This window comes from Ambystoma mexicanum, chromosome 9 (genome assembly GCF_040938575.1).
Source record: "Ambystoma mexicanum isolate Mex_15411 chromosome 9, UKY_AmexF1_1, whole genome shotgun sequence".
In the NCBI taxonomy this organism is placed as follows: domain Eukaryota; kingdom Metazoa; phylum Chordata; class Amphibia; order Caudata; family Ambystomatidae; genus Ambystoma; species Ambystoma mexicanum.
In genome coordinates this window covers 1,481,462,785-1,481,489,677 of record NC_090931.1, presented here as the reverse complement: position 1 = coordinate 1,481,489,677, position 26,893 = coordinate 1,481,462,785, and the positions used below count along the sequence as shown (strand labels likewise).

The window sequence follows — 26,893 nt, the reverse complement described above, 5'->3', positions numbered from 1 at the left end:
CCTCATTTTCTCCTATGACGCAGTTCTCTTCAGATGTTGACTAAATGGCAGCCCAACCTCCTTGGTCCACAGCTGCCATTTTGTATACCTCCCTTACACCAACTTTCATGACGACTGGTGCTGGGAGTGTTCTTTTTGGAGCTAAGCAGCTTTTCCACGCTATGTGGACAACAAACACCCGTTTGTCGGTCCTGGCGACAGCTTCAGTTAAGGCCACTTGTACACAGAGGTCAGGGTCCCAGACTCGGTCCTTCTTTGGGATCAGGGTGTTTCAGGGTCTCTGTGCACACTGATCAGAAACTCCTGCTGGTAGGCCCGCATTAAGCGGCAGCGGCAAGTTGGTTGTTTTTTCTCTCGGCATCAGCCTCCTCTACAGGGACTGGTAATCTCCCTGCCGACAAATCACCAAATGATATTTTTTGTTGGTCACACTGCACTATGGTGGGAGGACGAATCTCGTCTCATCAGGAGGTGTAGCAAACCATCACGAAGACTGGTGGGGTTTGTCCATCGTTTAGGCGTGTTTTCGCTTGCCCTTTGCTCCTACCCCACCCTTCAAGCATCTCTTCCGACAGATCGGGATGCCCTCCCTCAGGACAGAGGTACAGAAACTTCAATATCTTAGAGCAGGGGAACACGTTCCCCTCATGGAGCAAGGGAAGGGCTATTACTGCGATCCCTTCACAGTGCTCATCCAAGCTGGTCTGCGCACCATCTTTGATTTATCCGCGAGAAATTCAAGTTGTTCACTGCCTGCCAAATAAAGTCCTCTCTTCGGAAGGGTGATTGGCTCAGTGTGGTGGTCTTCCAGGATGCGTAAATGCATATTCTGACTTGAAGTCCGCATATAGAATATCTGCGGTTCTCTGGAGCCCTCATATAAAGTATCTGTGTGTCTCAGTGGGAGCAGAACACTTCAAATTTGGGTACTCTTTTTGTCTCGGCTCAGCGAGATGCACCAGAAGCTCCTCTGAGGGCACGCAGCGGTCTCCCAATACCGGATCTTCTTCCAAGGTTCCCCATTTGGGGCGAAAGCTGACCCCAGTTCTGCTGTGGCTTTGGATATCAGGGTTCGCTATGAGGCTTCTCCATCTGGAGCTAACTGTACCGAGTCTTGGCTCGAGGCCCCTCTCGAGGTGGCTATAAAACCAGGGTTAAACCTGAGGTCCCCTGCTTGGGGCTAAATCGGTCACCAACAGAATTGAGAGTCCCTGTCATGACCCTCGCCCAAAACCCCCCCTGGCAAACCCATTGGCCAGGCGGAGTCAGGACTCGGGCCTCTAGAGCCTGGCATCCTCTTCAAAAGCCCTCACGGGGCCAGTCCTGGCGCCTATGGTGCCAGGCTCATACACCATGAAAAACAATGTGCTTGGGAACTACTTTATTGTATTGTCAGCCAACATGGAGGCATCCACATAGCTTGGTTCCTAAGAACCAAGCTATGCGGTCTAGTGTTTTGGGTGTGGCAGCCTAGGGACTACTTTACCTGGAATATTTTGTTGGGGCTATATAAACCACACCCTGACTGCAGAACATGCTTCGTGTTACTTTGCAGCCTGCAACGTGACGCTCACCATGTCCAGCTATTCCCTCGGAGAAGCAGAACCTGCAAGGAGACAAAAGGAACATCATTAGCAGCAGCATCTTACCTGCAGTCTTCATCTTTAAACACTCGCAGCTACTGAGAACAGCTTCCTCGAATCTGCACGCCTCCCGGACAGAACGACCTGAAAGAGGAAGATAGAGGCAACATTAAAGAAAGCTGTAGAGACATTTACAAATTAGGAACTGCTCAAAAGGCTTACCTAGCTGGTCGCCTCTCGGCTGGCACCACTCCGGACATTCCACTTGTGCTGAAGAACACCGCGACCTACAAGGAAGGAAAACACAGGTTAGCAAAGGCAAGACTTTGCAGCGCTGCGCATAGTACTTACTTACCGCATCATAGCGCTCTTAATGCGCCATCATTTACCAGCGGGGCTCAACCAAGCCAGTTCACCGCTTAAAATTCCACATACCTAAGGGAGAAAAAAGAGACATTTTAAACAAAGAAAGGCATGCAGGATAGCAACAAAACTAAAGAACAGCAATAAGACCTACCTGAACAATATCAAACGGGCCGGCGTCAGTGAAGTAACTGGACCGCACTCGCCCATGAAAGACAACGCACCCCTGCAAAGAAGGCAGGACGGAGAGCACGCCTAATTCTACCACAAGGTGAGGAGAGGGCTCCAGAGGGACTGAAATCATACGGGGGTGGAGGGAGGATACTTACCCCAGTTGGTCAGTCTTGAACACAGTCCTCCTGTATTTTCAGGCAGAACCTTCCCCGCAGCCAACATCGGGGCAAAGCTGAGAAGCATACCAGCGACTAACCTGGCTGGGTGGCGTCCCTGTGGATACCAGGTGAGCATAACAGTCCCTCATCGAGGGTCCTGGCTGTAAGGTATATCCCTAAGCCTTTCCGAGAGCGCACAGCCTGGTGATACCAATTCTGTTGAGGTGGCGAAGGAAGGCGGTCACGTACTACAGACCTTCCAGTACGTGCTCTGCCGAGGATCCTCCACTAGAAGTTAATTCTGCGGAAGCCCCTCAAGTGTCGAGTAAACACCCTAGATCTACCAGTACCGCTCCGCCGAGGTTCCTTGTTTCAAGGCTAGAATGGCACACAAGGCCCCTGACTCCCCTGGGGTCACAATTGCTTCCCTTGCTCCTGTTATGCATTTTTCTCCTGGTGTGTGATAATGGCGGCCCAACCTCTGCGGGCCATGGAGGACTTTTTGAATACCTCCCTTAAAAGCGAGGTTTTACATCAACAAGCAGGGCGACACAGACTCTCCTCTCCTTGAGGATCTTGTCATACAAATTTGGGCTGGGCCATCCAGCATATGGTTTGGCTCCAGGCGCCACACATCCCGGGGCACCTCAATGTGACCGCAGATTAATTCAGTCACCAGTCGGCATCGGATACGAGTGTGAGATGAACAGCAATATCACCTTCAACTTTTCCAGCAATGGGGCACACCAGAGGTGTTCCTCTTTGCAGCTTGTGGGTCAACATGAAAGCTTATGCTTCCCCCTCATTGCCTTCTATCTATTGGTCATTCTGTAAGCACATTCAACTGTGGCCAAAGCAGCTACATGGGCTGTCCCACCTGCTTTTGGTAAGCATTACTGCTTAGGCTTAGCCTCCAGAGCCGATGCTCAATTCGGCCAGGCTGTTCTCAAAAACCTTTTTCAGTAAGGAGGTTCCATCCAGCCGTAATTCCTGTGAGGAGTGCTTGGTAATCTCCCAAAAGTATGGAGGAAAGGGGACGGGATGTAGGAGTATAACAAAGTTACTCACCGTAGTGACTACCTTACTGTTAGTCCATAGTCCCCTTTCCTCCATACGCCCGCCCACGGTCCCCTCTAATAAGAATCCTCTATTATTGCTTAAAGTGTCTCAGACCTGGCGATAGAAAAGGACTGAAGGGTGATGCGCGGGGCAGAGCTAAGGAGGGCAGAGTTATGGCCGCGTGCGGTATCCCGCATAAAAAGAGAAGAAGGACACATTTTTCAATTTGATGCTTTTTTACAAAAGTGCTCCAGTCCCGTCCCACAGGACGGAATGTCCCAAAAGTATGGAGGAAAGGAGACTATGGACTAAGAGTAAGGTAGTCACTACGGTGAGTAACTTTGTTATTCTCACCAGGGGAAGGGCACTCAGCCAATCAGGAAGCTGGAAAGGCAGGCGAGACCACACACTGTACCACACATGTTTTCCCAGACATCTGAGGCTCTTGCACGGGTGCTGTTAATTTGTTGTCACCTTGCTGACCCCCCGGGCCTCCCTGATCATCCCAAACCTAGCCTCTGCCCACTACATCATCCCGAATCCTCCAGCCACCCCCTCAACTACCTCATCCCCTCACCCCACTTACTTCCTCGGGTCCCTGAACCGCTTTGCTCGGGCATACCCAGGCTCGGACTGGCAGGCCGTTACCAGCTCTGTACACCCCCCCAAAGCAGGGGTGATTGATACAAAAATGTGAATGTGTTTGACTTAGATTCAATAAGGGAGGGCCATTAACTTAGACAGCTTTACAGTTGACTCCCAGGCGCTGTATAATTGGAGTCAACGTTGTATTTTTTCCTGTAGAGAAAGACATCAACAATTGGTGTCCTAGATTAAGATGCTATCACAGGGTTATTTCTACCCGTGTATCTGTTTCTATTTATGTAAAAGGCACAGGATGTCTGTTCAAAAGCTGTGCAATTCTCACTTTCGCTACGAGCTGCCTGCACTTTTGAATGTAGAAACAGATGGTAGCATGGTGGAAAGTACAAACAGATAGGCAGGATCTTCTAAAAAAACAAACATGCCGGATCTTCTAGACCAGTAAATATTACGCTGGAGACAGCTAGTACATGGTTTCATTCTGGTAAGGGATTACGATTGGTTATTTATAACGCGCTTAATACCCAGAGGTTTCTAAGCGCGGACGCGGGGATTGAATCTGTGTTGCTCTGTGTCGTCTTGCTTCTACGGCGAGCGCGCTGCCCCAGAGCTATCCCCCCGAGGTACCCAATGAACTGGTAAGCAAGCCGTAAATGTGTTCACAGCGGTAAGTATCACACATTTAAGGGACAACGCATTTCTTGTACATCACACCTTAACATGGTGAGACTTTAGAGAAAGGCATCTCTTGGTTGAAGGCCTTCTGGCCACCCCACTGTTAGCTCTGCAAGCACGGGCACAGTCTCTTTTCACCTAAAGACCCAGTGATAACTGAATGAGTTGCGAAAAGCAGGGTCGCCACATCAGTAGTGGAGGAATCAGGCACTGCTTTCTTCAGTAAATCCTGTAGATTTATGGGTAGTGGATAAATATTGCTATCCAACAAACCTGAGCAAAGAGTATGCCAAGGGAGTCCTTAACATGGGCACTGATAGTTGTATGCTTTACTATTTGTTTGTTAAAATAGCTTAAAAGACCTTACAAAAAAACGGCAAATAATTCAGCTTATACTTTAAAACATCTTATACAAAAATTCTCTGTATGTGAAAAGCACTCTGAAAGTGCACCTCCACCCTGCAATTTACCCATTTCTCCCTCTGCATCGAATACACCTTCCTTCTATTCCTTTAGGAGATTTCATTCTGGATCAAATGTTTGGCTTTCTTTTTATAAGACATTTTTGCAGTGGTTTGGGGAAGAAGTACAGGACCAATGCGCGCACCGCAACAGCGCGCCGGCACAGCGCACCACCACAGTATTACATTGCAGAATCTTTACACCTGAAAAAAAAGTGCTTTTGGCTGCAGCAGCTGGCAGAAAATTGAGAACTTTCTTAGCTCCAACAAAACGTGAAGTCTACAATAGGGAACAAATAAGACGTACTCTGGTCTCTGTGATTTTCCCGCAGACAAACATAAGAGGCACAATCTTTGGCAGTGCTTGATGCTTGTGTGGGAACCTAAGCAAGACTATGCTAGCACTTGGCCTATGTGACTTCTTCATATATAATTACCTACGGATGTATTTCTGTGCAATGGGGACTGGGCATTTGCACAAATATTCTTACGCGCGGACCATGCCTTCCCTCTAAGCCCCACCCTTCTTCAATATTCCAGCTCAATCAGACCCTCAGTTTCATTTTGAAAGTGGGAAGCTGGACTAGCATCTCATCCTCACATCCAGATGCTGAGGCTGTCTGAATAAGCACATTGGGTTCATATGTGCATGCCTCGGCCAGTGACATTGTGAATTCTCTCATATGTCTGTAATGCTTTCCCCTCCACCCTTATCTTATGAAGCTTCCTTTCTGACTAACTGGTCTTGAAACAGCGCCTTGATGCCTCCAGGCGTAGGCACTTTACAAATGCAAAAATAAATAAATAAATTGTTACAGATAATTAAATGTTAGTGTGAATGTTGTGGAACCGTAATTGGGCACCAGGCATCAATGTGCATTATACGCTTCGTAATTCATTATTTTCTCACAGACATATTTCTCCACTATAAAGATCTGTGGCCATTCTTATGTTCCCAAAATGCTCTTTGATTTTATGCAAAACAGCCAGGAATCGGTCATTGGTGCCATTTGTCCTCTTCCACTTTCCTATATGGGCTTATTAAAGGAGTAGAATAGGAGTGTGATTGATTGTCCATCTAGAGAATTATCATTTTCAAAAATCACTAAACATGTGCTGATATTTATGGTGTATGACTGAACGTGTGCATCTCTAGTCAGAGGTGATATGAATGTGAAGAGCTGGGAGGTATTTTTAGATAGGTTGCATTTTTTTGTTACTGTGAGTTGCCAGTTCCTTTTTTAGCAGTTGTTTTGAAGCATTTTTTTTGTTGAACTTGTGTGATTAATCATCATGTATGATTAGCAGGTGAGATTCTAAGGACCCATCGTGCTACCTCAGGCATCTCATCTAGTCCATAGTGTATTCCAGGCTCCACCCCCGAATGCCCAATGGCTACATAGACGGGTCTCATGTTTAGCCCTGGTGCACTGTGGGCTGTTAGTAAAGTGCAAGACTGCTCTCCATTGTAGATGAGTGGTGTTTGAAACTCCTCTGTGACGTGTAACTGAGTTGCAACTTGCTGGAATCGGCCCATGACTTCAGCTCACGTAGAAGAGATTTGTTTGCCGTTAGTATCCTTCAAGGCGATTCGTTGGAAAAAGTGCATCTTTGCAAATCATGCTGAGAGGTCAGTTTGTTCAGAAATAATATGGTGGGAATGCTTTGTCCTTTGCATGTATGATTGTACCTGGGCTGGGGCATTTTTCAACGTTTGTAAGGTGATTAAGTAGCTTTTCAGTACATGTCATGTTCTATAATAATCCAGGCAGCGACATTTGGCCTTTATTTGCCTCCTGGCTTTTATTGTACATACTACTGCTGGTACAACCACACCGTCAGGAGGATAGCTCAGCTGCAACGTGCTCGCCTTGGAAGAAAGACTACATGGAGCAACATGGGTTCGATCCCCGGGTCCGCGCTTAGAAACCTCTGGGTATTAAGCGCGTTATAAATATCATATCATATCATATCATATCAATGCTCCCTGACCAATATTTAGCTGGTCACAAAGTGGACTGAGTCAAGAGCTTGCGTCTGTTGTATGCTTCACCTGCTGTGCACCATTACATTGGGCAATAGCAACACCTGTTATGTGCACTGCAAAGTCCATGGCAGCAAGAACTGCACATACAGAAAACAAAGTCTTGCTTTTATTATTCATAGCCAGCGATGATCACGGTTTAATAAATCACTTTTTTATATAGCCCTTCATGATGGAGACTTCCTTTTCGTAAGCACTACACAATAGGTGTCATTACCCATTTTACTGCTACTCAGTAATGCGAAGCAGAAGGAAAGAGAGGAAATGGGAAAAGTGGTGGAATACATACAAGGCTGAGCGCCCGAAGTTGAGGGCAGAAATAGAAAATTGATGGAGTTGAGGCAAATAACGTGATTGGGGTGAGAGGGACATGGAGACTAAGATAAGGGAATGGGAGACTGGAAGGAGGCGAGTGAGAAATGGTGATTCTCCAGCATGGGGTCTGGCATGGATTCACCTGCTCATGAATATTCCCCGTCGTCAGGCCGGGAATCCTTGGTAAAGAAAAAATCAGTATCAGTTTCGTTTCTGATCTGTCTTTCTTAGTAGTAACCAATCACTGGTCTCTGGGTAATACTGCCCCCAGCCAATGACTGCCCTCTCCCTAAGCCCCGCCTCTGGCAGCCATCTTCAGATTTTTACCGCATGCTCAAGTGTTGGGAGTCCTCGGGTTTAGCTCTCGAGCTTTTGCTGCATTTTCGCGGTTTTTCAAAGAGAATTTCAAATTTTTCGTTCAAATAGAGCTTCAAGCTCCAACGTCTCTACATCCGATTAACGGGTATCCGTGTCGGATTTTTTTCTACGCCCCTCCATGGTGAAGATTTCGTTGAGTTACGCTTCTTGGGGGATTCCAGAAGTTTCTGCGGCCTACCCAAACATGGCCCAGGAGAAAGGAAGCTCGACGCCCGGAAAGCTGTTCAGGGTTTGCCCTGGATGCCAGCTACAGAATGTGTTCAAGGAGGACGAGCATTCGGAATGTCTCTACTGCCTTCATGAGGACAAAACGCACGTGGAGAAGGACTGTGCGTTTTGCAGGAACATGTTGGAACGGACCATCAGGGACCGACACCTTCGTCTCTCCAACTGGCTGGAAGGAAGGAGTCCGTCAGGTGAGAAGAAGAAGAAGAAGTCTGAGCGGTCTTCTATGTCCTGTGAGGGCGCCCCGGCGACGAGGGCCCAACAGAAGGCAAAGCACCGCGAGGCCGCGGGCACCGGGAGCACTGAACGATCGGGCTCTTCGGCTGCCAGGCAGGGCGCGCCTTCCCCGGCACCATCAACCATGAGCCAACGCTCTGGTTCGGGCAAGAGGAAATCCGGGTAAGCTTCTGGAGAGGCCTCAGTCGATCTCGAAGGATTCAGCCCAGGGAGAGCGAGGCGGTGACCCTCCCCCCAAGGTGAAGGCCTCAAGCACGCCTAAGGCAGTGAAGGCCTTGATTCACCCGGACAAGGCCTCTATCGAGGGAGTCGCGGCGGCCCTGGCGCAGCCTGTGGAGGCTACACCAGTGGAGGCAACCTCGGGGCCCAGAGTCTCCTTGCCTCCGCGGAGGGAAGCCTCTTTCAGACCTATCGAGAAGACCCCTGTGAAGACCCCGGTGGGAAAAGAGGGGGGAGAGGGGCCGGTGGCCATTGTGGACACGGACACAGCATCCGAGGAGGAGCTGGTAGAAGTCTTAGAGGGCCTCGAGGAGGGCGTCGAAGAGGCCCATCCCCACGGGAGGGATCCCGACCAGAGTGACGACGAGAGTGACGGTGGCACCGGCGAGGGTCCTAGTCACCCGTCGCGCCTGTCGCTTCCGGAGCCGCAGGATAACTCAGCGGCCATTTTGTTGGCAATACAATCCTTATGTTCGGAGATAAGGACGAGATTGCCCTTACCACCGACGGAGGACCCGGAACCAGGCTTGACGGAGGAACCAGAGCCAGGCCCGGTGGGAAGCCCCCCGAACAAGAGAAGACGGATCCATCCAGCCCCGCCTTCTCAGCCCTCGCGGCCTGCTCAGCCCTTACCCACGTCCCCTGTCCCTGGGGATGACACGGGAACGGACACGGCCACGACGGGTACCGACGATGACGGCGGTGACGACGGGACGGAGCTCCCATCGCCAGCCCGGGCCTCCCCGTCCAACGAGATCGGATCTTTCCATGCAATGATCGCCAGGGTATCCAAGCTTTTTCAGCTCTGCCCCGAGGAGAAGAAGAAGGAAGGTTTCCTTTACCAACCGGGCAAGGCCAAGAGGAAGGCAGTCCTCGCCGTGCCTCTGCTGGATGAAAGTTGGCTTAAGGCGACAGATTTCCGCCAGGATGTACAAGCCAAGGTGTTGGACATGCCGTTCAACGGGAACAACCTGTTTGGGAAAACGGTGGATGAGTTCCTCCAAGCCATCAAGGTGGACACGGAGACAGCTAGGGCCCTAGGCGTTCTCCGGCAACGAAGGCCGTCCTTTCGGAGCACCAGAGGCAAGCAGGGTGCCTCCAAGGGATTTGGCCGTGGCTCCTCTACATACGGCCAAGCGGCCTTCTCCTCGTCACAGGAAGCCTATAGAGGACGAGGCAAGCTGGGTGGGCCCCGCCGTCACCGCCAGGGAGGCCAAGGTGGCAAGGTGTCCTCCAAGCAAGATTGAACCGACAGCGGTGTCGGGCCCCCACCGAAGCACCCCGGTGGCAGGCCGGCTGGCGAAGTTTGTCAGCATGTGGGAGTCCATCTCCACCGACCGTTGGGTGCTGGACGCCCTGGGCCAGGGGCACGCCCTCGAATTTCTAAAAAATTGCCCCTGCATTCCACCCGTGGTCAGGAAGGAAAATCACGTCCCTCAACTGGTAGTGGAGGTAAGGGCGTTGCTCAAAAAAGGTGCCATCGAGTTCGTCCCGAAGAGGCTCCAGGGCTCCAAAGTATACTCAAGGTACTTCCTAGTGAAAAAGAAGACAGGAGGATGGCGCCCCATCCTGGACCTGCGACGACTGATCAAGTACATCAAGGCACAGAAGTTCCGGATGGTCACCATCCAGCACGTGCTGGGACAGCTGGAGGAGGGTGATTTCCTGTCGTCGTTGGATTTGCAGGATGCGTACTTCCACATCCCCATTCTGAAAGGACACCGAAGGTTCCTCAGGTTCATGGTCCAAGGACAGCACTACCAGTTCAAGGCCCTCCCGTTCGGATTGAAGTCGGCACCCAGGGTGTTCACCAAGTGCCGCGCACCGGTGGCGGTGCGGCTGCCCCTGCAGGGGATCCACGTCTACCCCTACCTGGACGACTGGCTCATCCGGGCAAGGACAAGGGAGCTCGCCGTGGATCACACAGCAAAGACCGTCCAGCTGCTCACGGACCTGGGATTCTCTATCAACTTTCCCAAATCCCACCTGGTCCCGTCGCAAGTCGCACTGTTTCTGGGAGCCAAGCTTGACACAGTGGCACGTCTGGCCTCACTGTCGGAGGAAAGGACGAAGGCCATCCTGGCCAAGGTGCAGCGTCTGCTGGCCACGGACGTGGCCTGGGTGAGGTCCATAAAGTCCCTCCTCGGGATGATGTCCTCCTGCATATATCTCATGCGCCTGTGCAGGCTTCGGATGCGCCCTCTGCTAGAGTTCCTCTACTCCCGCTGGATCCAAGAGATGGGCAGCTTCGAGGACAGGATCCCGCTCGACGAGACCTTCCGACGAGTGATCCGGTGGTGGGGCACCCGGGCTCATCTGACGGTGGGCACAGACTTTCAGACCCCTTCCCACCAGATAACGGTGACGACGGATGCCTCCCTGGAAGTGTGGGGAGCACACACTGGAGAACTTTCCGGAGGAGAAGACGCTCCACATCAACATCCTGGAGCTCCGTGCAGTGTTCTGGGCCTTCAGGTCCTTTCTCCTGTCCTTCAAGGGCAAGGTGGTGAGAATCTTCACCGACAACACCACCAAAATGTTCTACATCCGGAAGCAGGGAGGAACCAGATCCCCAGCCCTCTCCAAGGAAGCCCAGTATCTGTGGCATTGGGCCATCGCCCAAGGGATGTTTCTGGTGCCCTTTCATCTGGCAGGGATAAAGAACACCATTGCCGACTCACTCAGCAGGGAGCTGCGCTCGTCCCACGAGTGGGAACTACGTCAGGATCAAGTGGATCGACTCTTCAGACGATGGGGAAAACCGCAGATCGACTTGTTCGCGACGGCAACGAACTCCAAGTGCCAGAGGTTCGCCAGCAGGTTTCCCCAGCCGAGGAGCATGGGCGATGCTTTCTCGTTCCCCTGGGACGGCCTGTTCCTATATGCGTTCCCTCCGTTGCCGTTGCTGCTCCGACTCGTGAACCAGCTCAAGAGGTCCCGGTGCAGGATGATCCTAGTCGCACCGGCATGGCCGAGACAGATCTGGTTCCCGGACCTTCTGGACTTGTCAGCGTCCCCACCAGTCAAGCTGCCGACGGACGCGGATCTTCTCTCCAGAGAAGGAGGCGCCATACTTCATCACGACCTGGAGTCGCTGAACCTGCAGGCCTGGCTCCTGCAGCGCTAGAGTTTGGAGGGTACGATATCCCGGCTGACTGCAGAGAGGTCCTTGCAAAAGCCAGGGCATCCTCAACTCTCAAGTGCTACGGACATAAGTGGAAGAGGTTCTCTGTCTGGTGCCGTGCACAGAAGATTAACCCTCTACGGATTACGGCCCCTCAAGTGCTGCCATACCTACTGTCGCTGGCCAAGGCTGGACTGGCTCACGCCTCCATCAAGATACATCTGGCTGCGATCTCCCGATACACCATAACCACAAGCCCCATCGTCTGGTGAAGGAATTTATGAAGAGACTGTTCCGATAGTTCCCGCCGGTGAAGGCCCCTGCACCGGCGTGGGAACTCAACGTGGTGCTGACCAGGCTCATGGGGGCGCCATTCGAGCCCCTGCATTCGGCACCATTGAAATTCCTGTCGTGGAAGACTGCGTTTCTTGTGGCCATCACCTCTGCACGGCGAGTGGGAGAGATTCAGGCCCTATCCTGCAAGCCTCCATACTTGACTTTTCACAACACAAGGGTGGTGCTGATGACCCCTGTTTTATGCCCAAGGTCCCATCGGACTTCCACCTCAACGAGCCCTTGGTGTTACCTGTTTTCTTCCCGTCGCCTTCGTCCCCGGCCGAGAGGACTTTTCACTCGCTGGACGTGGCTAGAGCGCTGAAGTTCTACGTGGACCGCACAAAGAGTTTTCGGAAGACATCACAGCCTTTTGTGAACTTTGGACCTGTGAACCAAGGGAAGGCTCTCTCGAAGGCTTCCATTTCCAGATGGCTCTCCGGCTGCATCACGCACTGTCATCGGTTGGCTAACCGACCGTTGCCTGGCCGTCCGAGAGCCCATTCGACCAGAGCTATTGCTGCTACCACGGCGTTCTTGTCTGGTGTGCCCCTGCTGGACATCTGCAGGGCTGCTACGTGGAGGTCGACGCACACCTTCATGAGATTCTACTGCGTCGACCGGGATTCGAGGAGTCCAGGGTCGGCCAAGCGCAACGTGTTCGCCTAAGGTGAGCCTGGTGAGGAGGTAAGAAATGCTTAATGTTGAGTTTTGATGTAATGCTTAATGTTGAGCCTTTTTTCCACCTCCCGTTGGTTGTGCATGTGTGTACTGCTATGTATTCTTATAATCATGAGCATGTGAATCCATGCCAGACCTCATGCTGGAGAAGGAACACGTTACTTACCTGTAACTGTTGTTCTCCAGCATGGGTCTGGCATGGATTCACATGCAAACCCTCCATCCTGCCCCTCTACGGCTCTTCACTTGGTCATACTGCCACTTTGCGTGCTACCAAATCTGAAGATGGCTGCCAGAGGCGGGGCTTAGGGAGAGGGCAGTCATTGGCTGGGGGCAGTATGACCCAGAGACCAGTGATTGGTTACTACTGAGAAAGACAGATCAGAAACAAAACTGATACTGATTTTCCTTAGATTCTGTTAGTATTCGATTGCTTGTTGGGAACTGGGATCGATATCTTCATTCATTGTTGTTTTAGCAGTGTGTATGTTCTTGTGGGTGGTCTTCTAGTTATGAAGTGAAGAGCCAGGATTTGAGCAGTTTCCTGAATTGTAGATGGTTTCTTGTGTTATATATATCGAAGAGTAAGGTGCATAGAGTGGAGGAGGGGCTAAAAGGCGGGCTGGGAGATAAAGAGGGGAGACAAGTGCACAGGTGGTGGCGTTGTAAAGGAGACTGGACAGGAAAGTGGCATAGATGGAAGCGAGAGTCAACGCTGATGGGGAAACTGGGAGAGTCATGGTGGCAGGCTGTGTGAGAGTAGTGGGTGAAAGAGAAAACTTGGTGATCGTGATGTAGAGGGTTGTGCAAGAGACAGGACGGTTAGAGAGAGACGGGCTGTATGTGCAACTGGGAAGGAAGATGGAAAGAAGAGAGGAAGTGGACGGGGAGCAACAGTGTGGGATGAAAAGGTTAGTAAAAGATACACGTACATGCGAGATGCAAGATTGAGAAGAGCAGAAGAAAGGAAATGAAAGCGAAGAGTAGAAGTAACGGCTAGTAAGGCGGGAGGAATGAATAGGGGGAGAGGATGCAGAGACCAGTGAGGGACTTGCGGGAGAATAGGAGAAGGAGCAGGGAAGAAGCAAACCACCTGCAGTGAAAGACCAGGACACTTTAGGGCATTAGGCATCGGTTTGGATAATGAATTTGTTTCTAAAGTCAAGTGCCTCTTTTTCTGTAGCTTACCTTTTCCAATGGAGCCGGCTCCATGGTCTCAGAACCATAGTGTCATGTCTGGTGAAATCTAGCAGTACTCTCGCCGCTCTGGATCTAGGGTTCAAATACTGCACCTGAGGCTGGATATGTTGCAGTTTACATACTTGGTGGTAGTTAGGGGTGGAGAAAGTTACAGCTGGCAAAGCCAAATGGGCAAAATTCTCCTGATATTTTGCTTCGCTGGCTCAGCCGATTTCACTTTTTTGGTGGAATTTTAATTTTGAGTGATTTTCCCTTAGCCGTGTGAAATTGTGGGCAATTAGAAGGCCAACATGTTTTGTGGCTCCCTATTTGGCTAACATTTTGCATGCCTAAATGCAAAATCGGGAAAACACACACATCTTGGCCTGAAAAACTGCAACATTGACAATTTCGCTCTGCGGGCAAAATGGCAGAAGTGGATGGATTTTGCCCAGAATTGGAACATTTTTCCAGTAGGTGAAATCTGTCTGTTTCACCCAACCCTAGTGGTGACCTGGGCAAGTTTGGGAACTCTGCCCTATCTGATCATTACTGCTCTCGTTAGTGAGGCCTGTGCTCTGGAGTCTGAAATGCTTTTAGATCAAGCCTTCATGTGTCACTGGAGGCAGCAATGGAATCTATTTAGGGCACACTACATTCATCTGTGCCAACCAGCTTCAGGTTTGTTAATATCTGAAAAATATCAGCACTTGTCTTAGGCCACAATAAATGATACTGCACTACAAAAAAGGCATGACTAATACCCGATGCAATGGATTGCAGTATTCTCCATTACACAGCTTCAAAGTTCCATGCGTGATACCTCGAGCCACTCCTTACAATGAGGAAACAAATAAACTACTAGTCCCAGCATGCAATGGAAAAATATTCAGGACTGGGTGGCGGTGGCATGCATGGAACTGGGAAACCTGCCAGCTATGCCATTATATAATGTAGATAATTTGCGTGGTAGGCTGAGTTGTCCGTTGGCATCACTTGTAGGCCATCATCCTACCAAGAGGATGAGGTGCGTGATATACTGCAATGTTTGGTGGGTGTGAAGGAGGGGGTCTGGCTGGGGATTGGCCCTGATTGAGTGGCAAGTCTGCCTATTCGATTGCTTTTCCAGCCCCAAAGTCTTTGAGCCTGTGGCTGCGGGGGGATCTCCTTGCTGCCATGTTTGTGCCCGAGCCAAGAGGGGCACACTGATCTTGAGCATTACCTTGCACTATGAAGTTTGCATCATAGAAGTGAGACGTACACGCATGGGGGGGCCGGGTGCATTTTTCGTTGTCTGCCCTGGGCACCGCATTGCCTGGAAACTGACCTGTGGGTAAAAGTGTTTATCTGTATGGGTACTTCAGCCAATCATAAAACAAGTCATTGGCCATGGACCCGACTGACGTATGAAGCAACTATTTGGTCGAATAGTGAAATATGCAGTTGTGTGCTCCCCCCCCCCACCAGCTAAGGGTGGGTCCAAATGAACCAGCTCATTCTTGTTCCTGTGCATGGAAGGTTTGGGCTTGGGTCATTGTCTTCCGTTATATGGGCCTGCTACTAATATTTCACTCGGACAGCGGTGCTGTGTTTAAAGGTTGTATATCAATACCCAGTTTTCGATATATTCACCCTCTGTGAGTATTTCTTCTACCTCTACCTTGACTTGCCCTTTGACAATGCCATCTCTGCGGCAACGACTCGACCGCCACTTGTTTTTACGACTGGTAAGAAGGTAATGCCTGGTTGCATGTGGGTTTCACTTGATGGGACACTGGTCCATGTGTCACTCCCTGCCTTGATGCTATGCTCAGCGCCACCCACGTGTGACCCAAGTAGGGTGCAGCTATTATAGACACATTGCCATCCTGCACCACTCTGAATCATGGCATTCCTGGTAATGCATGCAACACCTACAGCATTTCCGGCAGCAATGACTCTCATGGCACCACCTTCAGCTTCCTGCACCTTGACGTCCACCCTGCCTCCTGCACAACCACGTGTATCCTCTGAATGGTTAGGGCCTGTGCAGCGTGCCCTTGTGCTCAAAGGCTGCAGTTTACCTTAGGAAGCCAATGGAATCTTAGTCCACAATCCCTTTGGCTTATAGAGTAGGCAACCATATTCTGGTCACTAGTGCTGAAGGTTGCATGTCTGCCTCCCCAACACCCCAATACATTTTGCACCATGTCTGGCTACACTTTCGTACAGAGTCATCACTAATGGGCCTCCTTCTAACCCCGCGCATGATGACCATGTTGGCTTCTTCAGGAGATCATTTTCCATATAATTATAATTATAATTGTTCTTTTATAACGCAATTAATACCAACGAGTGGTTTCTTAGCGCAGGATCAGGATTCGAACCTGTGTTGTGCTGCGTTGCAAGACAAATGCGTTGCCCCTGAGCTATCCTTCCTCCCCATGGGCACTGGGTCCAGTTGAGAGAACTCAATATTCTTTCCAGGGATCGTGTTACCAGCCTATCAGTAGCCAGTATGAAGAACAAACGTTTGCTGGTGAACTGCATGGATCCAAGCCGTCACGATTTAATGATGAAGTCATATTCACAAGATTTGGGGGACCTACCAAAGCCTTGCCCTTGTAGGCACCATGGTCCATTGACATATCATATGTGGGCAACACCCATCACATCTGGAAACTCTTTAAGTAAATGCATCTCCAGTTAGTGACCAAAATACAGGCTCTCCATCATGTGGGAAGTCTGCCAGTGCTTCCCCAACCACTGTGGAGGTCCATGGCCCTGCACAAAAGTCTCATTGTGCTGAACCGCCTCAGCATCTTGAAAATCTTTACAGTCGTCATCCACATCAGTGTCCCCGGCATCATGGCATAATGGCCCTCATTACAAGGTGGGCGCCAAGGGATGCCGGGCACCGGTAATGAAACCGGTGCCGGTAATCCCTTTGCGCCCTATTCCGAGGTCCCTTTGCGCGTCCTTCCCTTAATGACTGGTTTTAGCAGGCGTTAAGGACGGGACACGCAAAGGGATACCGGGGTCAATAACGGTACCGCAAATTGCAGTACCGTTATTGACGCCTTCCCCCTTCCCATTGAGCCCTATGGGGGCTCAAATGGGAATGGGGAATGGCTTTACAAATGGGGTTTTATCGGTCCCGCCACGGTCGGACTGGACCGGTAAGTCCCCATACCACCAAGTCAGTGGTGGTACCGGTATTGGTGCTAGTCATGGCGCTATTATTTGGACCTGGGAGGGTCGACCGGAAAGGAAAGAGGTCAGCCATGCCAGAGCCTGACCAGTGATACCCAGGTTATCACGGAGACGGTTGAGCAGGATGGCATGGTTGACAGTGTCAAAGGCAGAGGAGAGATCGAGCAGAATGAGAACACAGGGAGTGTTGGAATCGAGGTTCAGGAGCAGGTCCTCACGGATGTTCAGGAGAGCAGTTTCCGTGCTTCTGGCCGCTCTGAAGCCGGATTGATGGTCATGAAGATTACCAACATATTCAGCATGGAGGTTAAGCTGGGAGATGGCCAGTTTCTCCAGGAGCTTGCCCAGGAAGGGAGTAATGGAGATTGGGCGATAGTTGGCCGGGCAGGAGGGGTCGGAAGAGGGTTTCTTGAGGAGGGGGTGCACAAGGGAGTGCTTGAGGGGGGATGGGAAGACTCCAGAGGCGAATGAGTGGTTGCAAAAGTCAGCCAGGGCAGGAGCCAGGGAGTCGATGTGGTCCTTGATGGTTTTGGAGGAACAGGGGTGAACCTGTTTAGACGAGGCTTTCATAGATCGGACTTGTCTGGAAACCTCATCAGCAGAAAAAGGTGGAAAAGCAGAGAAGGGGGGCGGAGGGGCGGCTGCAAGAGAGCAAGAGGAAGAGCCGGGAAGAGAGGGAGGGAGGTGAGAGGAGGAGAGCGAGGACAGGATGTCCTGAGTTTTTGAGATGAAGTGCGAGGCCAGTGCAGTGCAAAGGGCCTGGGAGGGGACAGGAGAGGTAGAGACTGCAGCAGGGTTGGCCAGCTCCTTGCAGATTTTAAAGAGTTCGGCCGAGTTGTTAGATGCCTCAGAGATGCGGGCTTGGATAAGGGCTCTCTTCTTGGTGAGAACGGAGAGCCGGTATTGCCTTTGGAGCAGGCGGCAGGCCAGTTTGTCAGAGGATGAACATGAAGCACGCCATTTCCTCTCTGCCACCCTGCACTTGCGTTTTAGGGTGACGAGATCCGAGTCATACCAGGAGTTACATTTGGCTTTGGGCTTCAGGCGGATTCTCATGACGGGGGCAAGGATATCGAGAGTATCAGATATAGAGGAATAGAGCATGGAGAGGGCTGTGTCAGGGTGGGAGTCAGCCGAGGGGGGAGAAGGGGGCGAGAAGGTAGCAGCGAAAGCCTCAACTGACACGCGCTTCATGGGTCGGATGACCGAGAAGGTGGGTGGCAGTGAAGAGGGTGGCTTTGCCTGTGGGTTAGGGAGGGAGAGGTAGGAGGATAGGAGAAAGTGATCACTCCAGGAGAGAGGAGTGGAGAGAGGGAGGGAGAGGGGAAGGTCAGAAGAGATCAGAGCATCAAGAGTGTGCCCTGCAGAGTGAGTAGGCCCAGACGGGAGAATAGAGAGTGAGAGAGAGTTGCAGAGTTCGCGAAAGAGACCAGTGGGGGGACAGGAGGCATCGAGGTGGATGTTGAAGTCACCGAGAAAGAGGAGTTGGGTGGTTGAGGACAGGAGTGAGGAGGAGAGGTCAGCCCACTCAGAGAGGAAGGAGGAAATTTGACCAGGTGGCCGATAGATAGTGGCCACGGTAAGGGAATGGCTAGGAGAGAGAGAGAGTCGGCAGACAAGACATTCAAAAGAGGAGTAGGTCTGCGTAGGAGTGACAGTGGCAGGAATCCACTCAATTGAGGCTTTTATCCATTATGGAAACTGAATTACTCCTTAATTTGTCCTCATGCACACTCTTTCAGGGAAGGTAGTTTGTCTCGCACTCATCATGGAACAATAGTTGGCCCAGGTGTATCAATGTCCATTCCATCAAGACCTACTTGGGTGTCTAGCTCAACAAATTCTGTCTTCTATCCACAAAGACTTTAAGACTGCTGCACTAGTACTAGTCCCCAAGTTCAACAAGAAATGGCAAGGGGGAACCTCTTTTTCAGTTCCAGTCACAAAACTGCGTAACACCCTACCCAAACCTCTCCACCAGCAAGTGAACCACCTGACTTTCAGGAAAAAGCTAGTGAGTTGGCTTTTTCGGCAACCACTTTGAAATAAGTGAAAGATAATAACAGCCGACTGAAGACTCTATAGCAGAAACTTGAACTATGTTAGGACGAGTAATTGTGAAACTCTTTTCACTACCATCTGTGGGAATCCAATATCATTGATGGCTACCCTGCTGCCTGACACTGGTTTGCACCAGAAGCTCAGTGAAATCTACAACCAAGAGCCAGGAAGCAACATACTAACTCTCCTACTGCCTTCATCCCCTTTCAGCCCTCAACTAACTCCTTGCTACTGAAATCTTGCATCCTTACACCTCCCACACTCCTTCCGATGGCCGATCAGGTCTAGTGGACCTAACAAACTCAGACCCTATCCATCTTCTATCAACAACCATTCTGTAAATGTTTGCACTTCACAATCCGAGGGTTGCCCATACGCCAAACCTGCCCGGTCGGTATCAACCACAAATAACAGAAATGTTCATATCGGCACACAGGCAATGGGTCCTTCCGACCTGCATCCATCACCACCACAGGTTTCTGCAACTGCCTTCCTGCCACCAGATTAACACCCGCTGCTCTTCTTTCTTGAAGAGCCACGCAAAGCAAGGCCAACATCATTGCCACAAGGGCGCTATGTAAGATCACATAACATTAACCACAACTCATACCCTTCGACGGGACCCAGCATGGCGTGTTCATCATATCAGTCGGGGTGAGTCCAAATATGGCATTACTTATGACACATAAATTGAAAAAAAACAACATTCTAAAAAATACACATGTTTATGCCTGCATATGTTTATGACCTCTCTATTCCAAGCAGGAAAACAGTCTAATGTTTAATGCCATCGCTGATCGTGACACTTAAACAGCATCTGTACTGAAAAAAGTGCCAGAGGTCTAAACACTGACATCTCTCGCCGGCTCTGACTCCTGGGGCTGACGTGAATGTGGGCAAACTGAGGATAGCTTTGAATTAAGAATATGTTATGTCGACTTAAAGTGGGCGTCACTGTGGAAATATTACATTTAATGAATTTCAACTGACATTGCTTGCATATCGTTGGCCTTTGAAAACCTGACTGGATTTCATTATTCGCGATGGTCAGCCCAGGCCTGCCCTAGACTTCATAGTGGACCTGATTGAAAACGAGGGCCATTTGATTTTTTTAACTTTCTGGAAATGTTACATATCACACCACTAGATGGCGGTCTTGAACATCTGTGACAGGGGTCTGAAACCTACGGTTTTGGACTACTTCTCCCAAGATCCTAAATTATCATAGCCAATGGTGAGGGATCATGAGAGTCATATTCCAAAACATCTGCAGAGCCACAGGTTGCAGAACCCTGATCTATAACATTTTAAATCTTTTCCTCCAATTCTTTTCATTGCCCATAGTACGCTATGGATACATATGGTGCGTCGTGGGTCCAGCATACCCACTTTCCCTATTGTCCAGAGAACACTCCACTCTCTCTCTTCCACCAGTCATGACACATGCCTTACACGCTGGCTTTTCCTTTAAAAATGCTTTCACTAAATCAAATTAAAATAGGTCAATGCAGGGTCAATCTCTGACTCCTTTAGAAGGGAATCCAAGATTATTTTGTATTAACTAATTTTGATCAACTCATTCTGATGACAGGATTTCAAAATAATAAGTTGCAAAAATCAAACCATGTGATCACCATATCATATCTTCCCCTCACACATCAAATAACCGAATCCCAAATGTCTGTAACTGATGATGTGATTTTAAAGATAGGGTGATAGAGCCATCTACTGGCAAAGAACAGTATTGTCACTCATCATCCTCTCAATGTCGGAAACCATGAAGTGATTCGAAATCTGGGGTGATAGGGACATCTAATGGCAAAGAACAGTATTATTACTCATCATTTTGTTATGACTTTTATTGTGAGAAAATCTGGCTAAGCAGTGCCTGGGCAGCGCCGGCACAGCCCTGATAGCAAGGCAATGTTAGCACACTGCCAGGGACGCCCCTGGCTAGCCCAGAACCATATAAAGTCCTGCCATCAGTGTTACAGTACCTCCCTTCCCACCAAAATGTCAATCATTAAATACTATACACACTCGCCGCGCAGTGGGGTTGTGTGTTTATCACCCTCCTTTTGACAATCTCACTCCATACCCTGACCTAACCTTCAGGGTATGGCTTTCTGTAAATGGATTCCAATCATTAGTCATTATCGCCAGTATTGGACTATCCCCAATAATAATCTCATTCAATCGTAGCCTTGACCATCATTCACCGCCCGCCATCCCAGAGCAATCCCAGACTATGGCCATTACCTTCAGTGTGGGAGTATCCTTCAGCCGTGACCTTCCATTGGACCAGCACACCCAGGATGCTGAGGACCGGCCAGATGCCCAGGATGACCCAGCTGTACCAGCAGATCGTCTGCGGTGGTGCCACCTTCATGCGGTCATAGACATACTGGACCAGGAGGAAGAGCTCGATAAAATAATCCACTGTCACGGTCATGATGGCACTGCCAAAAACTGCTGTGGAGACCGTGGTGAAGAACCTCTGCCACTGCAGTGTCAAGACCGCAAAGAGCATGCCGACCCCCAGCAACAGCCCAATGGGGATCCAGACGGTGGGCGGGTGGTAGAACTGCTCCATGATGACCAAGGTGGCCACGGCGATCAGTAGTCCCAGCAGGAGGCCCACCATGAAGAGGCCCACGCTGCGCACCAGCATGGTGACCAGTCCGCAGAGGATACCAATGCCCAAGCCAATGCCAACGCTGGCTTCCACGCTCAGCTGCGTGTCCAGCACGCGCTCCTTGTAGCACAGCATGAAGATGATGATGGAACCAAACATGAGGCCCGTGAGGAACATTACCGCCTTGAAGCAGCGGTAACCTGGGGGAGAGAAAGAGAAGAGAGACTTTGGGTTATGGACAACGTCATTGATGTATCACTTTACCTTGCACGCTCTTTGCCTCTGACATAAGTGCAATGGAATGACACCTTGCAACAGAGTTGCACATTGCATTTACTTTGCCTAAACATGGACTCTAGCCAGGATTCTCACAGTTTCTTAACAATGCTGGCGGTTCCCTATAATTCTGTTTTGAACATGTGTTTGCCATCTCACCTCGAGACACTGATTAGTTTCAAATGACGCATACTATTCTTAATGTTCAAACATCAATGAATTATTGTCCAGGTGAATGCATAAGACATCACTGAGGACCTGGTTCAGGTGCTACATGTTTCGGACTGAGAGCCTTTCATCAGGTGAAACACATCTCAGTGGTATGCCACTTTCAGGCACTCAGCATTGTTCTCCTAAGGTTGGCAAGGCTGAGTGTGATGACTGTGATGCTGTGCACATGATGAAGGTCCCTTAAGTTAATTCATCGCATTGAGTGCGAATTCCTGAAAAACAAGAATTTGATACTGAGAAATAAAACCGTCTGTGAAAATAATCAGCATCTGCATGTTAAGTACGAGAAACCTGACAAAAGAAGCTGGTGGCTCTTTGAGCAAAGTCTTTCATTGAGCTAATTAAGCGTTCTTCGGTGTTGTCATGTTTACCAATTGGTAAATAACTACCATTGATACATTTGTATACATTGACATAGGAATGAGAACTTGTGGTGTTGTTTCAAGAAACATGATTTAAATAAATGAAGCAAAGGAAGTAAACAGCTCCACCCCATCTCATGGGCAGGCAGTGGTCTCTGTTGAGTTCTGTTGTTATCTTGCATCCAGCCTGTTGATGCTGACTCAGCCTTCTCCCCTCCCTTCTCCAGCTGCCGGCCCCATCTCATGGGGAGGGACTGGTCTCTGTTGAGTTCTGTTCTTATCCTGCATCCAGCCTGTTGATGCTGACTCGGCCTTCTCCCCTCCCTTCTCCAGCTGCCGGCCCCATCTCATGGGGAGGGACTGGTCTCTGTTGAGTTCTGTTCTTATCCTGCATCCAGCCTGTTGATGCTGACTCGGCCTTCTCCCCTCCCTTCTCCAGCTGCCGGCCCCATCTCATGGGGAGGGACTGGTCTCTGTTGAGTTCTGTTCTTATCCTGCATCCAGCCTGTTGATGCTGACTCGGCCTTCTTCCCTCCCTTCTCCAGCTGCCCGCCCCAACTCATGGGCAGTGACTGGTCTCTGTTGAGTTCTGTATTTATCCTGCATTCAGCCTGTTGATGCTGACTCGGCCTTCTCCCCTGCCTTCTGCAGCTGCCGGCCCCATTTCATGGGGCCGGCAGCTGCAGTCTCTGTTGAGTTCTGTTCTTAGCTTGCATCCAGCCTGTTGATGCTGACTCAGCCTTCTTCCCTCCCTTCTCCAGCTGCCCGCCCCATCTCATGGGCATGGACTGGTCTCTGTTGAGTTCTGTACTTATCTTGCATTCAGCCTGTTGATGCTGACTCGGCCTTCTCCCCTCCCTTCTGCAGCTGCCGGCCCCATCTCATGGGCAGGGAGTGGTCTCTGTTGAGTTCTGTACTTATCCTGCATCCAGCCTGTTGATGCTGACTCGGCCTTTTTCCCTCCCTTCTCCAGCTGCCGGCCCCATCTCATGGACAGGGAGTGGTCTCTGTTGAGTTCTGTTCTTATCCTGCATCCAGCATGTTGATGCTGACTCGGCCTTCTCCCCTTCCTTCTCCAGCTGCCGGCCCCATCTCATGGGCAGTGACTGGTCTCTGTTGAGTTCTGATCTTAGCTTGCATTCAGCCTGTTGATGCTGACTCAGCCTTCTCCCCTCCCTTCTCCAGCTGCCTGCCCCATCTCATGGGCAAGGACTGGTCTCTGTTGAGTTCTGTTCTTATCCTGCATCCAGCCTGTTGATGCTGACTAAGCCTTCTCCCCTCCCTTCTGCAGCTGCCGGCCCCATCTCATGGGCAGGGAGTGGTCTCTGTTGAGTTCTGTACTTATCCTGCATCCAGCCTGTTGATGCTGACTCAGCCTTCTTCCCTCCCTTCTCCAGCTGCCCGCCCCATCTCATGGGCAGGGAGTGGTCTCTGTTGAGTTCTGTACTTATCCTGCATCCAACCTGTTGATGCTCACTCAGCCTTCTTCCCTCCCTTCTCCAGCTGCCGGCCCCATCTCATGGGCAGGGACTGGTCTCTGTTGAGTTCTGTATTTATCCTGCATTCGGCCTGTTGATGCTGACTCAGCCTTCTCCCCTCCCTTCTGCAGCTGCCCGCCCCATCTCATGGGCAGTGACTGGTCTTTGTTGAGTTCTGTTCTTAGCTTGTATCCAGCCTGTTGATGCTGACTCGGCCTTCTCCCCTCCCTTCTGCAGCTCTCTGCCCCATCTCATGGGCAGGGACTGGTCTCTGTTGAGTTCTGTACTTATCCTGCCTCCAGCCTGTTGATGCTGACTCGGCCTTCTTCCCTTCCTTCTCCATCTGCCGGCCCCATCTCATGGGCATGGACTGGTCTCTGTTGAGTTCTGTACTTATCCTGCATCCAGCCTGTTGATGCTGACTCGGCCTTCTCCCCTCCCTTCTGCAGCTCTCTGCCCCATCTCATGGGCAGGGACTGGTCTTTGTTGAGTTCTGTACTTATCCTGCATCCAGCCTGTTGATGCTGACTCGGCCTTCTCCCCTCCCTTCTGCAGCCCCCTGCCCTATCTCATTCTTGTTCAACCTCTTCTCCATCTTGAATAACTTCAGGGCCATCCACACTGTCCCATAGCAGCAGACTGTACGTGGAGGCATGTTGGCGCCACGAAGTGACTGCGCTTCACAAGGAGCACCTTAAAAATCAATAGAGACCCAATGTCTTGACTAGGGAGTACTAATATCACCCCCATTCACGATCATTCTCCTCCGGCTGGTAGCATATCCGCCCACCTCACAGCGTGGCTTTCCATCTCCTCACATGAGTATTTTAGTGCTGCTACACCCGAGGAAGTGGGTATTAATTACTAACCTCTTTAGACCTTCAGGTTTTATGACTCCAGTAAGTCTACCTTGTTTCACAACCAAATGCAGAATACTTTTTTTTCTGGCCAGCTCGTGGCCAATGCCATGATTTTCCGCTGTGTATCTGCAGCATTTGGAGTCTACCTTTAATCCTGCCGCGTGTAATCGGGCGGGTCTGGGGGGTGGGGAGCACCACTGCCAGTTGTGTAAAACCACTCTAAACCCATACTTTCATTATGCACTCCATGCCCTGTGCCCTGTCTGCCAGGATTTTTGGGGATACGCCTTTATCCTATTTTATGGGGACCAGAGGCGTTGCTAGGGGGGGGGGGCTAAGGGGGCTATAGCCCCCGATCTTTTGGTGGTAGCCCCGGATAGAATCTTAGGAGTTACAACCAAAAGGCTAGCTAGCCCCCAGTCCTGACAGTTCTGACATCAGCGTAGCCCCGGGTCTTTTCCAGGCCTAGCAACACCCCTGATGGGGACCCATTTTGCCAAGTCTATTTATATCAACAAGCTACTGCCTTCTGTGCTTGTTTTCTTAAGGTAATTAACCCATTTCTTAGCTGAATGCGGGTCCAACTCCGGGATTGTTTCGGATTAGAATCATTTTGAAGGGATTTGGATTTTTGAAGATGCCTATTACCCGGGATACTCACCACCCCTCCTACTCCTCCAATTCCCTTTTCTCGTTGCACTTTCAACTCTATGGGCTTAGCTCTTATTTTTCTCCCCATTTCGCTCCACATTGGCGCGTCTCTCGGTGTGATACATTAGGGTCTCATTTTCAGGTAATCGTGCAAACTCCCCCACGTTTCTCGCCTTCTTTTGATAGTCGCTGAGCACTTTCCTTTATAAGTGCTTTTCCCTTGTCGCCTCTTTCGATTGTAAGCTATTTAGTAGCTCATCTGGTCTCCAGGGAAAAGTATGTAAATTGTGATAACCTATATGTTTTATAATGAACCTCTTCCCTAGGTATCTGCTGCCCCCCGGTTGTAGTAGCGGCACACACTCATCCCTTGTATATTTTATGGATACTGGGTGTGTATATCTCGGAGCAGTCCTCCAGGTATTTGTACTCTTCTCATCCCTTCCACAAAGTTAATCTCTGGGCATCCATACATTCAATGTCTGAATCACACCCAGCAAGCACTAGCCCAGTTCTCTGCTCTTTCAGTAGCAGGCCACTGTTATCGCCCAGCTCTCTTCTTGGTCTAATACCTACATTGTTCACGTGCTTTGGAAGAACTGTCAGCCTTCATCAGGCCCAACTGCCACCTTACATCTCATCTACAGACCACCCGGCCCAGCTTCCTCCTTTGCGGATGACATCTCTACCTTAGTACTTGATAAATCTAAAACTAACTCGCAATTCAGTCTCCTAGGAGACCTTAACTTGGGACTCCGTGACCTCAATGACCCTACCGCCATTGAACTTGCTAATACTCTAACCGACCTCGGATTCACTCAGCTCATCCTAGAACCTACCCACATCAAGGCAAGGACACTTGACTGGCTAGCCGATACCAATTGCAACATCAATGTAATATCTAATATACCTTGCCTATGGCCTGACCACTACATCATTACCTTTACGATTGAAGCAGCCTCACGCCCTCCACCTACTATGGGTCCTGCCATCCCTACAAGAAAAAAAAGGGACATAACTAGAGAAAAACGACTCCCTCTTTTACCCCCCTCCCTTAACAAGGTCAAATACTCCTGCTCTGATCCCACTATCCTTGCTGACACTTACAACCAAGCGATGCTCTCAGCTTTAAACTCTATTGCCCCCATTAAACTGAGAAAGCCTAAACAGTATGTGCACCTCAACTCCTGGTTTACACCACAGCTAAGAGTGCTCCGTAAAATTAAACGTTGCGCCGAAAACCGCTGGAGAAGCCATCAGTCAGATGCTCACAAGGATGGCCTTATCCTAGCCACCCTTAACTATAAAGAAGCCATCTACCATGCCAAAAAAGAGT

At 50.2% G+C, this 26,893-nt stretch overlaps 1 protein-coding gene across 2 annotated transcripts in view; it reads right to left on the bottom strand.

The window, feature by feature from the left end:
* TMEM198 (transmembrane protein 198) overlaps positions 1 to 26,893 on the bottom strand; it is a 394,279-nt gene that overhangs the window by 80,089 nt on the left and 287,297 nt on the right. For both annotated transcript variants that reach the window (XM_069616944.1, XM_069616945.1), the window contains exon 3: positions 21,324 to 21,899. In XM_069616944.1, coding sequence (XP_069473045.1) covers positions 21,324 to 21,899 — 576 coding nt within the window. The remainder of the gene's footprint in view (positions 1 to 21,323; positions 21,900 to 26,893) is intronic.